At 33.4% G+C, this 18,553-nt stretch overlaps 1 protein-coding gene across 2 annotated transcripts; it reads right to left on the bottom strand.

Annotated features, from left to right (window-relative positions):
• Positions 1-6,626: 6,626 nt before the first annotated feature.
• Positions 6,627-8,838, bottom strand: LOC149159522 (putative pectate lyase 18). 2 transcript variants are annotated; one of them, XM_089433503.1, is made up of 4 exons: positions 8,324-8,838; positions 7,555-8,182; positions 7,349-7,452; positions 6,627-7,228 (listed from the first exon to the last, which is right to left on the bottom strand). In XM_089433503.1, the coding sequence occupies exons 1-4, from the start codon at positions 8,536-8,538 to the stop codon at positions 6,868-6,870; spliced, it is 1,308 nt and encodes a 435-aa protein (XP_089289629.1). In that variant the 5' UTR covers positions 8,539-8,838; the 3' UTR covers positions 6,627-6,867. The 2 variants fall into 2 exon arrangements, with proteins under 2 accessions (XP_089289629.1, XP_089289628.1); XM_089433502.1 differs by having other exon boundaries at positions 7,555-8,200; positions 8,324-8,788.
• Positions 8,839-18,553: the final 9,715 nt, after the last annotated feature.

Raw genomic sequence — 18,553 nt, 5'->3', positions numbered from 1 at the left:
AATCTTGAATTTTTTCATCAGATCAAGTTTCCTGGCTTCATTTTTATTTTCAGATATCTCATTTAGGGTCTTCCACATAGAAAAGGGCATCTTTTTTTTCATGTCATTTCGAGACTATGCCATCTCTCACACCCTCTAGGATGATCCTCCTAGCTCTAGCTACATCTTTCTTCCACTGAGCAAGGTTTTAGGCATCAGATGTGTGAGGCTTTGTAACATCTATCTTGATGTATTTTAACAACCCATTGTCATCCAATAATGCCTCCATGTGGTCCTTCCATGAAACAAAGTTTCAGTGCCTTCCAATGCATACCCTAGCCTCAATCCATTGAAACAATCTTCTCGTTCCTAAAGAAAACCCGCAAACTTATATGAAAATTTGAATCTCCAGTAATGAAAAATTCTAAATCTTTGCTTTACAGTGATTCCAACTCCGATACCATCTATAAATTAATGTCTAGATTCAATATTTCTCATGAAATTTTCTAAATCACAGGACTTGAAGTTACTCTACTAATCTCCAAAAGTGAATTCATCATCTAGAATAAGAATCATATACATGCAAAAGGAAACATCACACATGGATAGAGATTTATCTACGGGAACACAACTACTCAAAACCCCTTACTATCTATATTGCATTAATTAGAGAATAGAGAAGGAATACATATGCTTGCTCAAGCCTGAGTACACCCTGCAAGTGTATAGTCTATCCCTCTACCTGACTGACCGCCTCTAGGAAGCACTTAGAAAATTTTCAAGCCCTCCAAGCTCCTAATTCCTTGCACAATTACTGAGGAAATAGGCTCCTATTCTTTAGGAATTTCCCACTATTTTCTTGTGTAATTCCTCTCGGTTAATCACCTGGCCAATACAATAGCTACACACTCAATCTAGTATATAATTGATTGTACACTGCCTTGGAAACTCCATCTCAACTAGTAAATTGAATTCTCTTCATGCATGAGCTATTTTAGGCTAATTGATTAATTATCTCAATGTTCACTAAGTGTGGTTGAAGTTCCACTTCCACAGCCTCACCTTCCATTGGTTCATCCAATAGCTAGAACTAGTTTAACTAACCATAAATCAATTTAACTGAATTAAATTTATACAAATGAAACTAACTGAGCCTAGGCTTCTAAAGTTTAGGAACCCACTACACACAACTAAACTTCATGTCCCTAACTCGAATTAACAGAACTAGACTCCTATGTTTTAGGAATCAACTCAAGTAAACTGAACTTCAACTCATTAACTTGAATTGAGTGTTCTTAACTAGGTGACAAGAGCCATGCAACCTCATTTAACTCGACTGAGTTGTCTGTTGATGTGGAATTTTGAATTTTCTCACATAGATTAAGGCAAAAAATCAAAATTGAGACTTTATTGTTGCATTTTCAACAATATTTTTAGCATATATTCTTTATACCGAGTTGTAATACCAATAACCAATAAAGTAAGCACAGTTCGAGTGGGACTATGTTTTATAATAATTTTAAGTAAAATTCATCGAATATGTATATCTTATTATTATTATTATTATTATTATTATTATTATAGCACATATTATTTTTTAATTCAAATAATATTTTATTCTTATTTTAAAAGGGGCACGAAACAACTCCATGTTGAGCACGGATGGAATACACATCACCCTCATGTTGGGATATGGAACCATTTTAGATCCATCTTAATGATAGATCTAGCAAGAGCTTAGAGGAATCAAATCTCTTGAAGTGCGATCAATTTTTATAATGCAAAATTTAGAAAACTTGCACATCCAAAGATTGGATCCCTCTACAGACTTGATAGATGATGGTTAAGCTCGATGACCATGTCATTCTAAAAGATGATCCAGAGAAAATCTCTCTAAGTCGTGGCATCACACAGTGTTCTATTGGATGGATTGATGACAGTATCACTGGCATCAGTAATGACATAAATCTTTCCATCTCTTCCTCCATTTGGTATCCTTGCCAAAACTAGTGCCACAATCTATCATTTTTTTTCCTCTCCCAGTTGGGGTCATAGCACCAATAGTCATCAATAGGATTAGTCATTGCACATGACAACATGGTCAACTACTGTCCTCCTCTTGAAATATGAACAATTCTTTGGCTTATGTTTGAATACACATATGAAGCATTTTTGTGTCAATTTAGACTCCAACATAAAAAAAATTATTAATAGAACAAAATGTAATGTTGCAATGACCAATTTACTTACTCTTCAACTATTTTTTCTCCATTGCTCAAATCTTTTGAGCCACTATTTAGAGGAAAGGTATTTCTCATGGAAAGAGGGCATTTAGCATGGAAGGGAAAGAGGGGAGAAAAATGCCTTAATTCATTCTATTACACATCATAGAAATACCAAGATATGAATTTATCATACATTAATTTGACTTTTTGTATCTTCTACATCTATACCTCAAGACACTCATCAATCAATCATGACAACAACTCATTGAGATAAAGATTACAACTCATGACAATACAGTCTCATACTTTTTGACTATCCAAGGACTCACAATTAAACAATTATATATATCATTATTAATTTAGATAACGATGTTTCCATCTTGACATGGTTTAAGAAAAATTTATTTATAGTTGATATGGTTTTTCAAACTATCTTCTTGTTCTCAAATGGTTGTTATTAACTTTCGATAGACTAATTTGTTATTATTTTGTTATTTGTAAGGGATTTATATATTTTATTAGTTCTTTACTATAATTTTCCTTTTTTTCTATAAATTCAAAGCTATCTATGTCGTAAAAATAATAAGTTCTAAGATGAGAAAATCCTAAATCAATTAATTTAAACTAGGTTTTACCTCCTTCCTAGAAAATCTTCAAATAAGCCAAGAGGATAATGAAAAAACCTTTGAACTAAAAAAGTGAAAATAGTAAGGGAGAAGGATTTTTTTTTGGAGCTAAATTTAAATGTCAATTTTGTAAAACTCCAATATCTTAAAAAAAGATAAAATCTATCTGTTGCAAAATCTATATTTTTGTATTAACATATCTACACTTTTGAAATTCATATAAATATTTTTATATAGTGAAATTGTATGTTTAATGAAATGCTTTCATTGAGAAAAGCTCTCCAACTCTTAGCTTTCAATTGTAAGGTAATGTTTAGCATTTTGAGTAAGTGAAATCACATTAATAAAAATAAATGAAAAACATTAATGTAATGTAATATAAGTTTTTTAACTTTAGAAAAATAAAATGAAATAAATAAATAAATAAAATAACAAAATAAAAATGACCTTAGAAAGATATAATTATAGTAAAAATAAAACTCACCAATGGTATTCATGTGGAATATAACCTGTTTAAAATTTGGTTTAAACACTATATTACCATTTTTTTACCAATCAAAGTCATTAGTGCCCCTCTCTAATAAAAATAATTATATAATGGAATGCTCTCAATAGTTTAAAAGATACTTCAATTTATTATCTTTTAAAAGATGGAAACCACTCTAACTCTTAAACCAATGGAAATAAAAGAATTTGGTTCTATGGAAACGAGTCTTGCTCGTGAAACAATGGCATATGTTAATTAGGTGGAAAGTTTCACTGGCATATGTTAAGTGGAAATCAATAAATTTGATGAGAACCAGTTTGTGGCACTGTGTGTGTTTTCTGCAGTTCCCCACAGATTAGACGCTACGTGAACTGAAGATTGATTGTCATTTGCGCATGCCTGCTCGGTGGGGTAAGGGATGTACGTAATGGGGATTGTTTCCCTTGTGGCCTGAGGGATGTAAGCAATCATGGAGGTCAGGTCTTCTCAAGTTTCATGGAATTACCAACTGACGAAATACCCTTCAATCTTATGTCCGCTCGCAACACTATTCATAACTTTTAATGTCAGCTGTTATGGCTTTTCACAGATGCAAGTTGAAATTAGAATCTCAATACGAATGTGTGTCAAATTCACGGTTTAAAAACATAGCAGCTGAATACGAATACGTGTCAAATTCACAGTTCAATCAAGTTAAATCAAAATGATATTTTTCACAAGGGAATGACCAATTTTATTAATTGGTATTTTTTATTTTTAAAATTTTTATTTAGAAATATTTATAGTTCGATATGGCTTAATTTAACTAATATATGACCTATTTTTTTTTATTAGAATGGGGGTAATATAATGTTAATTGAGAATATGATTTTTTTATTATTTAAAATACAATTTTAAATGTATAAATGGATTTAGCATTTGTTTTTTTTTGATAAAAAAATTGCATTATATGATCATAATTTAAAAAAAAGGTAAATCAACATATTATCTGAGTACATCATCACTATAACATGCTTGACAGCCAACAAGAGTTCTTCTCTCGACAAAATTGAGCCTGTGAAGAAGCCAAGGTAACCTGCATCATTGGTTATTTCTGAACCAAAAGTACCACAAGAAGATAATTTTTTATAATTACACATTATGGGGGTGCGTTGGGGGGTAACGATGGCGGGGCTTGAAAGAACATTGCCCGCTCATGTGTGCGGTAATCAATATGCTTCACTCATGACTCCAATGCACAGAGGTGGTCATTTGTTCGCTAGAGCTGTCGCCGAAGGTCATCTATGGAGACTAGCAGTTCATTCTGTATGTGTTGGAGGTTGTTGAGTTAGGCCACCAGTTTATTCTAGTCATCATAGCGTTGTTCCCTCAGAGTCTCCATGCTCAGATGGAGATTGTTCAATTGTGTCACAATGAAGTCTAGGGTGGCAGGGGCCTCTATGCAGCCCGGGGAGCAACCTGGGACCATGGCTGCCTCATTATCAGAATGGTGACTTTTGGTTGACTTTGAGCTTGAACTGGGCACATCATGTGACAGACGATTTTCCATGTGGTGACCAGTTCCCCCTCTACGAGTGTGACCTCTATGTCTCAGCATACATCTGACTCCTCCTCTCCTAGTTGCACCACCACGGGGATGAACTTGGCTGCCCTGTGCAACCCACCACACAAGCCTAATATGGACCAAACAAAAAAATACACTACTTACCTCCACGACATCACAGTTCACTGTATACCTGGTGCAATTCTCGTACCCCTCCCCATTATCTGGGAGTGAGCTACCGGTCTCTAAACTGGACAAGCCAGTCCAGGGGAAGAGATACAACCCAAATTTTCTGCCACACTGCCTCTCCAAAAGAGCAATCTTGTTCCTAAAGTAGACCTAGAGTGAGCTAGGGGAAGTGAAATCCCACCGCCCACACTCTCCAACCCCAAGACTATAATTCTCGCCACGATAGTTATTCTGGTTCTCTCCTGGATCCCATGACCAGAGTGTTTGTAGGTTCTAGTCCCCTGCATACCTACCTACACCGAACTCGTCCTGCACCATTGCCCCAAGCCTTTGCCTAAGCCAAGATGCCAATACCTCATTGCTCTCTCACATGCATCACTCCCTCCTCATCGTCCAACAGTTGAAAATTGTCACCCTCCTACCTTTGTTGCACATTAAGTAATGCTCACGTGAGGAACCCAAGTCCCAACGACCTTTATGACAATCGTGCTACGCGTGGAGGCCCATCTCACTCTACACTCCAACACATAGGCACCTATCGCGATGATTAGACACTACATTAGAGAATAAATAAATTTAGTATCTTAAAAATCATTAACTTTTGATAAATTAATTAACTTAAACTCACAATTTATAAAAATCTAAACTAGCTTTTGAACAAAATTGTCCAAAAAATATTTCCGAAACATGCTATTTTGTTTACTAATTAACTACGCCTTAAATATCACCTAAAAAATAATTGGTCGATCTAATTTTAAATAAATAATTATTACCAAAAAGTCAAGTTGACGATATAAATTTAAATAAATAAAAGTCAAATAATTTATAAAAGCATATTATATTATTACCGGTATTTTAATTAAAATAATTATGTTAATTAAAATAATTCAACAATATTTTATTGTCTAAAATTATGAACATTAAGGGAATCCATTTTTAAATGATATTGTGATTGTCACGTGATATTGTTCATTTTAATATATAGATAGAGTGATGGGCATTACTATATGAAAAAACCTTACGAACATTAAGGGAATCCATTTCTAAATGATATTGTGATCCTGACGTGGTATGGTTCAAATGGTTCATTTTAATATAAAGATAGAGGGATGGGTATTACTATATAAAAAAAACCTTGAATGAATAAGATTTTTAAATATATATATATATATATATTTAATAAATTGTAATCATCACATCATAATCATGCTTCCCACCACTGAAGTTAAAAGGAATTTATTTTTAAATTATATTGTGATTCTGAACGGATATGTTTAACTTTATTATAAAAATATAGTGATGAGTATTATTATATTAAAAAACATTGGATGGATAAGATTTTTGAAAATATATTAATAATAGAATTTGAATTTTTTAAAACATACTTCTGCTCGGAGACTAATTATTAAATCATAATCATGCTTCCCACCACTATAAATAAAAATATTATTATAATTACAATGTATTTAAAAAAAATATATATATATATTTATTTATATATATTAAAATAACTACTTAAACATTTTGATATAAACATGAATCCCTTATATTTGTAAACATGAATCTTTTATATTCGCGAAATTGAAAAGGTAGTAAATAGCAGATCAATATCAATATGCCCGATAACTTACAATAAAAGATATTGTGAATTGCTCGTAATTTATAACGAAAGTTGCAAGCAATGCATAAGAGCTCCGATCATTTTGTTGGAACTGTGAGAAGGGAGACATTCAAGAATACAGTACAGTTATGAAAAGTAATGACAATGTTTGAGGGCACTCAAATTCAGTCGTGATAATGGCGGGTAAGACGTTGCAGTTAGCAGCGAGTTCCTTTCTTGCACGAGAGAACGCCTGCGCTCCTGGTGATCTCTTCCACAACGGCTGAACTCTTTGGTCTGGCACTGTATGCAGTTGTATAGGTCGAAAGCACCTGCGATCCTGATGGCGTGAAATATGCACCATTTAGTAGCGCATCATCTTCTGATATCCAGTTCCACTTTTTCCATTCACTTTCTGTGGAGTTTTGCCTCTTGGTTACCTGTTTAGCCAAGGGATTTCCAGATGCCATGAATCTATTGCCCTGACTTAGTATGGTGGGGTTTGAACTTCCACCGATGGCATACATTCCCCACTCAGTGTAATCATTGTTAAACACATGGAAGTATCCAAATCTGCACCTACATCCATTTCATTCATAATTTAATCTCTAAATGATATAATAACTATTTCATACTTTTCCTTCACAACAAAATGCAAAACAAGACGGGAAATGAATGAAATAACAATTAATTACTCACCTCGGCATTCGCTGCACGAGACCTTCGCCAAAATGGTTGAGTGCAACCGTTGCCTGCATAACTTTGTCATGATGGTGGTCGTCACTGTGACCCAATAACATCACCTACCATTGGGGAAAAGCAGGCCATTGTCAAGCTAGAAGAGGAGGAATAAAGTACAGAATTGCAATTAATGAATGAATGAATGAATGTGTGAGGTTGCTTACCTTGTTGTGGTGAGTGAAATAATTGTTGGAAATGGTGATATAGGTGGATGCCTTGGCTGCGTCAATGAGGCCATCTTCGCAGTTAGACATAGAGCAATGGTCCACCCATATGTGCCTCGCTGTCGAGATGGAAATCCCATCTCCATGATTTATTTTTCTCGACCCACTCTTCAGAGGATACATATTTGTCGCAGCTTTTCCTAGAATTTTACAGTCATGAATGTGGACGCCATGAATGATGATGTTCGTCGCATCTTTTATGGTGATACACGGGCCCTTCCCAATGTGGACTTTGGCGCCTCGTCCATCGATTGTTTTGAAGCTGTCAAGAACGAGCTCTTCCTTCAGCTGGATGAGCATGTCATTCTGGAAGATGATCCACAGCGGCTCCGTCTGAATCACAGCATGACGGAGTGTACCATTGGATGGATTCGCGGCATCATCACTGGGGTCCGTAACGACATAAAACTTGCCGTTTTTGCCTCCGATGGCATGCTTGCCAAATCCAATGCCGCAATCTGCCAGCCGTTTTCTGTTGCGCTCCCAATTGGGGTCGCACCGCCAACAGTCATCGATGGGATTACCCGTTGTACATGACAACACGCTCAGCTCTTCTCCTCCTCTTGTACTGTTGTTAATAATGCTTCTGGTTATGTTCGAATACGCATACATTGAAGCATTCTCGTGTCAATTCAGCTTCAATAACTAAAAAAAAGAACAGAGAGATTAACAAAAGGGAATGTAATGTTGCAGTGAGAGATTTACTTACTGTTGAACTATTTTTGCTCCGTTGCTCTCATCTTTCTCCACAGGAAACGTGGACCTAGTTATATTTCCCGGGGCCTCGACTATCTTCCGTCCCATAAACTTCTCTCCATATTTTGATTCAAATGGCTTTGGACCCCCGCCATGAACGCAGCGGAGTATTCCAATCAACAGCATGCACCTCAAAATACTAATTTGATTGCTCATTTTGACAGCCATGACTCACGTTTGTCTTCTCAAGAAAACAACAACACTAACAATACTGGTGGTGGTTGTTTCTGCTCTGAGCCACTCTTGCAAATGCCGGGGCCTTCTTATAGTATCCACAGTTTTGTCGTTACTATCATTTCATCACACTTGGTAAATTGCAGTATGAATTTGATCCTTTGCGCATGTTTTTATGATGGCTTAAGGAATGTAGGGACGTGCATTGACTCGAGGGAGATGGCAAACGTAAGTTGCGATTTTTTTGAACACAGCACATAATTTTAAACTTTGATGTTTGACAAACATGCACGCTAAAAACCACCGTCCACGACATATTTTTATGTTCGCGTGGGGCTGAACCGTCAGAAATCTATAACCACTTCCTCCTATGAGATATTGGAAACATTCAAGTAGCGGCTTTCTGAAGGCTTATTGAACGCGGTCAAGGAAGGATATCTCACAAGGTAATATGTTATAGCTAAAACTAGCATATGTCAAAATTTTGAGATGAGAGACTGAACTCCAAAGAAAATGGTGAACCCTTACCAACCGACACTGCAGTACCGCTCTTTCAGTGATACAAATGGTGAAGGGAAACTCCAGACAAAATACGGAATATTGTGACCTTCTGACCATTGACTTTCCCCGTCAAATCTCTAGAATAATATTTTCACACGTCATAAGTTGCAATTCACGTTTAATGTGAATTTCAGATCGAAGTTTAACATGTAAATCTTAGGTAAATATCTAATCGTTTTTTTTTCAGAGGAAAAAAACATAATATTATATTCAGGAAAAGATGAGAGATACATTTTTCAGAGGAAAAAAACATAATATTATATTCAGGAAAAGATGAGAGATACATAAGCATAGTGGAAGGCCGTCAAGACGTTTAATATGAATGTAAGATCAAGTTTAACACTTAAATCTCAGTTAAATATGTAGTCGTTCTATAGATTAACTTTAACATTTCAATGTTAGGAAGATGTAAATAAATAGCTTTAATTTTTTTTTTTTCAACTCCGAATAAAAATGGTCTTCTATTGCTTTCAAATAGACACGTTTAAATAACGATCATTCATACATTAAAATATGAATGAGAATAACAAAAAAAATTCGTAGATTAAAGCGTTGCCCGCTTCGTTCTTCATAATTTTCGGTTTCCTTTTCACACTATGTGCTTCATGTATAAACATCAAAACAACAAACATGGTTAGGGAACAGCGGACGTAGTGACAGAAATACGGATGTAGGTGCACGTTTTCACAGTCATATGAGCCAAGGTCGTATAAAAATAAAATATTCATTAGAGATTAAGTTTCACATTTCAATGTTAGGAAGATGTCACATCCTTAATGATTAACTTTAATATATAAATTTAAATTGAGCCAAAGTCGTATAAAAAAATATTCATTAATTTGATCAATTTAGTCAAAATGAAATTTGAATTAATTAAAATGAAAAGCATTGGTTTTATATATAAATACCATAAATTAATATTACTTACGTGAATTCTTACATTTCACAATTATTTACGTGAATTTGTTTTAGCCACCACTCATTTGACATGATTTATGATTGAAAATTTATATTTTTATATGTAAAATTATTGTTGATTTTAGAAAGGTTTTCGATACGATTCCTAGAAACAATTTATGGAATAGGTTATAAGAGCTAAAGGTTTCTTTCAAGTTGAGAGTTGTTGCTATAAGGTTATACAAGAATGTAATTGCCAAGTTAAAGAGCAATGAGGGGTGGTTGAAAGATATTAAGTGTAATATTAGAATTAAACAAGGTTGCCCCCTCTCCCCTACCCTATTTGGAATTTACATCGACAAGCTAAAAGGTTGTTTAGAGGACGCAGGTTGTGGTGGCACAATCTTAGCTGGGATAGTCATCATCGTTCTCTATGCTGATGATACTTTTCTTCTCGCAAGTTGCCCATCTGATCTTGATAAGCAACTCAGAATTCTTAAGGATTTATGCTCTACCATGGGTATGACTATTAACACTAACAAAACAAAAGTTATGATTATCAAATCCAAAAAGGACACTTACGCTAATTTTATGTATGACAATAGTAACTTGGAGGAAGTGTCTTCTTACAAGTACCTAGGAATTGATATTCATCACAAGCCCAACTGGAACTACAACATTGAGAAAAGGATAAATGGGGGGTGGAAAGCTTATTTTGGTCTTGAAAATAATTGTAAAATGACAAACCTCGTAATGTGGGATAGAAATAAGTTCCTCTTTGAAACTTTAGTCACTCCTGTTATCTTATATGGATGTGAGGTTTGGGGTTGCAGTATCTCTAGAGAATCCTGGAGAAAGATTGAGCAAATCCAGAAGTATTTTATAACGTATAACCTCAAAATTAAAAGCAGTACACCCTATCCTATTTTGCTTATAGAAGTGCGTCTTTCCCCAATCGAGAGCCTAGCTATGACTAGGCTTTTGTTGTACAAACATAAAATCAATAACATAGGAGACCATAGATTTCCAAAGCTAGCTTTAAATTCCAGCCAAAACCACATAAGGCTCAAATGAGGTTGGTATAAAGACACGAGGGCCTGGTTAAACCATTGGGAGATCGACGAGAATGATGCATTGCAAGACATTAATAACATTAAAAATATTGTTACTTCTAAGTTCAAAGAAAAAATGTGGCGTGAGAAAGATTTAGTAGCTAAAAGAAAGTTAAGATATTATAAATAGGTCATCAACCCCACCCTAGAAGATGAAAAGTATCTATCTATTTTAACTAGCTCAAAGAAGAAAATTAATATAGCCAAGACTGGAACGAACTCTCATGAGCTCCATAGTGAAACGGGTCGTTGGGCAGTTCGTAAAACACCATGGATGGAAAGGATTTACCATCTCTGTGAGAATATGAACATCCAGGATGAAAATCACTTCCTCTTAGAGTGCTCCGCATACAACCACATTAGATCTCAGTTTCATAATCTTTGTTGCAATATTGACCTTCCTAGCCTTTTACGATGTCAAAATTATAGTGAGCTCCGGAAGTTTCTCTCCAAGATTTTTGAGCATAAGAATAAAATCTTAAATCAAACTAAATAATTCGTTTCTTTAGGTCCCAATGACCAAAATTTGGTCCCAATGGATGTTAACTATCATCATCATCATTATTAACTTTTATATTTCAAACATTATCATAATTATTATTAATATTTTATATAAATAATAAAATAAAAAACAAATTAATACAATTGATTTTGTATTATTATATTTATTTATTTTTTAAATTAATTTATATTGTATTAATATATATTTAAATTATTATTTTTTATACTTCAGATCATTGTAATAATAAAATTATTTCCTTCAGACATTATTCATATATATTTCTTCATGTTATTATTATTTTATATAAATAATTAAATAAAAAATTAAATAAATTTGATTTTGTATTATTATATTTATTTATTTTCTAGATTAATTTATTTTATATTAATATATATATTTACGTTATTAATTTTTGTGTTTCGATCATTGTAATAATAAAAATATTTCCTTCCAACATTATTCATATATATTTTTTCATATTATAAATATTTTATATAAATAATTAAATAAACAAAAAAATTAATACATTTGGTTTTGTATTATTATATTTATTAATTTTTAAATTAATTTATATTATATTAATATATATTTACGTTATTATTGTTTGTGTTTCGATCATTGTAATAATAAAAATATTTCCTTCAAACATTATTCATATATATTTCTTCATATTATCAATATTTTATATAAATAATTAAACAAATAAAAGAATTAAATACAACTGATTTTGTATTATTATATTTATTTATTTTTTAAACTAATTTATATTATATTAATATATATTTACATTATTATTTTTTATACTTCAATCATGGTAATAATAAAAATATTTTATAAAAATTATTAAATAAATAAAAAAACTAAATACATTTGACTTTGTATTGTAATTATATATATATGTTTTATACTTGTGATAATAAAAATATTTCCTTCGGACATTATTTGTATATATTTGTTTAGTTTAATAATAATAATAATAATAATTATTATTATTATTATTATTATTATTATTTTATATAAAAAAAATTAAATAAATTAAATACATTTGATTTTGTATTATTTGATTTATTTATCTTTTAAACTGATTTATATTATATTAATATATATTTACATTATTATTGTTTATACTTCCATCATTGTAATAATAAAAATATTTCTTTCAAATATTATTCATATATATTTCTTCATATTATTAATATTTTATATAAATAATTAAATAAATAAAAAATTAAATATAATTGATTGTGTATTATTATATTTATTTATTTTTAAAATTAATTTATATTATATTATTATATATTTACATTATTATTTCTTATGTTTCAATCGTTGTAATAATAAAAATATTTCGTTTAAACATTATTCATATATATTTCTAGTAAGTGATGTATTTTATATTTTTCATTAACTCAAAATATGGAGGAATATACTATAGTCATGGTCCATTCATACTCGTTAAGTTTTTTTTTTGGGTAAATGTTTATAGCTAAACATGCACTACATTCTTTAAGTTGTAGGAAGCTATCTTAATTCTTTATGAAAAGCATTTCTCCTTTTATATAGAGAAATAACAAATGACAATGCATCCTAAACTCACATATTTATAAATATGTCATCATTTATATAGCATATAATATTTTCAACATTCAATATATGCACATTTTATTAAATACCAACATTACTTCACAATTTTCTAGAATTTGAACATGCACTACAGATTACCTTATTTTAGGGGGATAGTTTCTCTTGCACAAGGATAAATATAACTAGAAATAAATAATTGTAATTATTGTTATAACACTTTTCTTTTGTCTAGGTGTGATAAAATATGTAATTTTATAACAAGTGCTAAATATTTTAATTTAATGACATTGTCTTTACTTTATGTTTTATATATTTATCATTTACATAAATTTTTCAGGTTAACATTTAATGTAACCTTTGTAATCATGTGCATATTATAATTGATCTCATTTTCATTTTCATAATTCATATTCATATTGTTACCCCCCCCAAATATTATTTTGATAAGATTTGACATAGTTTATTCTTCTTTAAAATGGCTAATATATATGTTTTAATAATGTCATGTTATTTTTTATAAAATAATCATATTATGAAGGTATTAATAATGTACGTTGATAAAGTTAATATCTTTTTTTAGTATTGTACTGCCTCTCTTTTCACTATAATTTATACCAATAATTGAGTGCATTCTAGATTTGTTTGTAATTTACACTAATAATTGAGTGCATTCTAGATTTGTTAATTACTGCACTTTCTTGATTGTTGTGCTTTGACTAGATTGATTTTGTTACCCTTTTGGATTTTACAATCATCTAATAATTCTTCATGTCATGAATATATATGAATCATGAACATATTAAGAGTTACTTAATGTTGTTTGATAGTTTGATTGGATGTATGACAACCTCATTGATTCCTTGGTGGTTTCTTTTATAAGTTTCCTTCCTAGCATATTTTGCTAGCAACCCGCTTTTGGGTCTGCCAACCCTTTTGCCTAGGCCTTTTTCTTTATTGAAAAAGGTTCTTTTCTTTTTCTTTAAAGTCTACCTTTTTCTCCCACAACGCTTTATTTCACTCGGAATTAATATCTTTCTCCAACTAAGTTATTTAATATGATCTTTCTCTCCCATCATACTAAATCCATTGATTTCTAATTATTTTCTCCTAGTTATTTTTAAGAGATTTTTAGGAAATATTTAACTTAGACTCAACCGCCAACAACTATTTCCAAACTCACAAGAAATATTCTAACTCTAGTGCTATTTACTGAGCATTTTTCCAATATTTGTATTTTATTAATAATAATTAATCAATTACATCACAATACTGAAATTGACTACACCATCAAAAAATTTTAAACATGGCTCCCATAGCCATCTAGTCCAAAAAATAGTGCATTAACATAGAAAACATTTGATACCTATTACTCCCATATACATATGTACATACATGTGGTATTCATTTCAAATTTTCACATAATTAGCAACATGCAGTTTTAATAAAATGATACCAATCTTTCATATTATAATGTTAAACATTATACCTTCTCATATGCAGTTGCAATTCACATTGCAACATTTTACCTTTCATAGGCTCTTATGTTGCCATTTAGTCACCCGTGCTTAATCACATCATCAATATTAGTCACAACATTTTTTAATAAAACCATACCTTCTACAAAAATACTATTATGCACAAAACATTTTTTAAATACATTCAAGCTACATTTCACTTTCACATGCATATATGTTTTCAATATTTCAACACATAGAACACTATTGGTCCTTTATTTTCCATAAACAAGATTTTGCATAACACTCTCTAATAGCATTTTGTAACATTATTCTATGCATTGAAAGTAATATAATAAGTAGGGATACATCCTCCACATGTCCAAACAATTTTCCCATAAGTTGTTTTTCCAAACAATGGTTAATGCAACAATACATTAATCATTGTCATTCCCATAGTTTTTAACGCATGCAACACGTCATTTCATTTATGTTGATTTGTGTATCTTCGGAGGTACTCCAAGCCCTAGGATTCACGGTTTGGAGGGAAAAGCACCACAAGGGTTACTTGTGGGCTTGGAACCCAAGGTTGGGGTTTTACACCCATCAGGATTTGGGCCAAAACCATGAAGAATTTGAGCATGAAAAAAACTGAGGTCATAGAGCTTGGCGTTCTGAATTCCAATGCTCCAAAGATCACTTAAATCAAAGCTCTAGAAATGAGGATATGAAGTTTTGAAGTTGACAATTAATTAATAGACAGTCAAGTCATGTAGTCTTGAAGTAAATTCATCCAAAAGATATGTCTCCTATTAAATTCATGCATCCCTCTTTATGTGTATATATAAAGGTGAAGTGGAGGACTATGCCTCATCCATCAAAGTACAACACATGCCTTAGAAGAGGACATGTTGGAGAGACTAAGTGTTTGTTTTGGGTCATAGCTAGAGAGGACATAATAGTGATATGAGGAGGATTGTGTGAAGGGTTATTATAGGGTATGTGTTTGTTGTGTTGGAGGTCGAGTTTGCTGGCTGCTAGGTCGAGGCCTAAAGGGCTAAAACGATAACTGTTTAGAGGATTGCAGATGGCCTGTTGGAGTGTTTGAGGGGTGTCATGTTGAAACAAGAGTGTTGTGTGGTAGGCTGCAGACCATACCATGACAACAAAATGTTTCATGGGCAGTTTTGAGGGTTGTTTTTAGCCCTTACGCTTAGCATGGAGGAGGAGTGTCTCTCCTATCCAAGGCCACAATTTATTGGCGAATTATTGTGGACTGTAAGGAGGTGGTGTAGGGTAGTTGCAATGTGGACAAAGCACAAACTAGGAAATAATATTACAATAGTAGTACAAACAAATTTGGAGTAGTGTTTGGAGGTGTGTTATGTTAAGGAGTTGAGCAATAAGTAACCCCAATTAGGAGTAGATTTTGTAGTGGAGCATTGGGTATCGTTGGTCTGGAGGAGGGTAGTGTGTTGATTGGCCAAAGTAGCCTTAGACACGCTATCTTGAAGTGACGAAGATGAGTTGAAGATTGGGTGAAGTTTGGTGCCAAAATGTAGCACCTTGATGGATAAAGGTGATTACTAGCCTAGCAGATTGGAGCTCAGGAATTGGCCAACCGAGAGAGTAGATTGGATTAGCCCTTGTACATGTTATAGAAGTGACTTGCAACAATGTTAAGTGGCAGTCCTCCTAGAGTCTTGATGTGTTTTCCTTTGAAGGACTAAGGGGTAGCTAGTGAGTAGAACGGGTGCGAAGGACCGACAATACACGATTCGACATCGAAGTTGCAACGAAATTTTCCATTATATCTTGTACACCATAGATTGTTGTATTATTCATATTTGGTTTAATATAAAGAAGATTGGGGTTGTACATTATTGTACAATTTTGTTAAAAATTGTGTATACTTGTGCATATGTGATTTACTGCTTTATATTTTCCATTGTGCAAAGTAGTTCTTGTTGAGATTCTTGGTTTGGTAACATGAGTGATTTCAAGACTCTGACCTAGACCCAAGGTCGTGGAAATTCAACATGGTATCAGAGTGTGTCTAAGCTACTTTGAAAGTAGGGAAATGATATTTGTGCACAACAATGTATAATGTGAGAGGGAGTTGGTCACATTATGAGTGAAGGGTTCACTACAATGTCAAAGTTGAAGGGAGGTCTCCGATATGAGGACAGGTTGGAGGGGTTGTCCAATTATACTCCTTGAAAGGAAAGGATCAAGTTTGTCTTACAGGTCAACAAGATCTAGGAGTTTGTCGAGAAAGAGATCAAGAAGCCAACCGAACATGAGGAGCTGGAAATATATGAATATTTGGCTGCAAGGATGAGATTGATCATCCTAGATAATGTGAAGGATGCCCTAATACCTCAATTTTCTGGGAAGAACAATGCACATGAGATGTGGATGGCTCTTCAGAATTTGTTCCAAAATAAGAACAAGAATGAGGTATTGGGATTGGAAGATAAGTTGAAGTCCACCAAGATGATAAAGGGTGAAAGTGTGACCTCATATCTAATGAGATTGTCTCAGGTCAAAGATGAACTTGTTGCCATCGGTGTGACTACCTCAGATGGAGATATGGTAAGGGTTTCCTTAAAAGTGTTCAGTGAGGAATGGAAGCCCTTCATCAGAGGGATCATTTCCATGGAAAAGATATCAGACTAGGATAGGTTGTGGGATGACTTCATTCAGGAAGAGTTATGATATGAGGATCTTAATCCAAAGAAGAAGTCTTTCAATGATCACTTGGCACTTGCAGCACGAATGAAGGGTAAGAAAAAGAAGGATTTGAGTAAATTCAAGTGTTTCAACTATGGTGAGATGGGTGTACGATGAAGAAGAATGGAGATGATGAGAAGAGTAAAGGAAAATAGGCTGCCAGTGTTGCCACTTCAACTGAGATAGATGATCTCACTAGGAGGTTGGAAGAGGACTTTACTATGATCTCTTATTTCTCATAGGGTACTATGAATGATGATGGATGGTACATGGGTAGTGGTGTGACAAAGCATATGATAGGGTCACATATGGTTTTTGAGACTTTAGTTGAATGGGACTCGAAGTTGCACATGGTGTTGGGTGATAAGAGTAAGTTGGAGATCCGAGGATCGGGTGTTGTGCCATTCAGAATGGAGACAGGACTTGTGATGCGGGTCCAGGATGTATTGTTTGTACCAAGACTCAGATATAGGGTGATTTGCATCTTGATGATCGAGAGGAAGGGGTTTGAGGTCTTTTTTCAGCATGGGAAGGCAAGACTCAGTCCCAGATGCTCTAAGTCTGATGGGTTTGTACTTGAAGTTAGAGAGTATGGTCTCTACAGGTTGATGGGAAAGCCTGTGGATCATGGAAAGAAGAAGGTGGAGCAGGTGCAGGTTCCAGAGAAGAAAGAGTAGGTGTAGGCTTCAAATGAGAAAGTAAAAGTTCCTGAGAAGAAGGTACACTTTCCAAAGAAGAAGGTCTAGGTTCTAGAGACTTAGAGGGAGTCGAGTTCAAGAGGGAGATTATAGGCCTAGAGGGAGACTTTGCAGCTGAAGAAGAGAATGTGGTCAGTGGGGAGCAAGGGTTCCCCTACAACTGCCAAGAAGGAACCATGGGGAGATTCGAAAGTGATATAGGAGAAGAAGAAGAATTAGAATGCTTCCAGTGAAAGCGACACTTCTGAGAAGGGCATAGTTCATTGTACACGGATTGTTGTGATTGTGAGCATAAGGAATTCAGCAAGTGTTGTGAGAAGTGATGACAATGATGAGTTACTTCCTAGTCTGGGAAGTACCTCCATCGCTAAGATAAAGTGCTTATCTGTGTAGCTTGGTAGGTACTCCAAGCCCTAGTGTTCAAGGTTTGGAGGGAAAAGCAGCACAAGTGCCACTTGTGGGCTTGGA

Source organism: Pinus tabuliformis, chromosome 5_2 (assembly GCF_031772625.1).
Source record: "Pinus tabuliformis cultivar Carrire ecotype Pingquan chromosome 5_2, CPIR1, whole genome shotgun sequence".
Classification (NCBI taxonomy): Eukaryota; Viridiplantae; Streptophyta; class Pinopsida; order Pinales; family Pinaceae; genus Pinus; species Pinus tabuliformis.
Note: the sequence above shows the minus strand (reverse complement) of the source record. Positions and strands in the feature narration are given on the sequence as shown.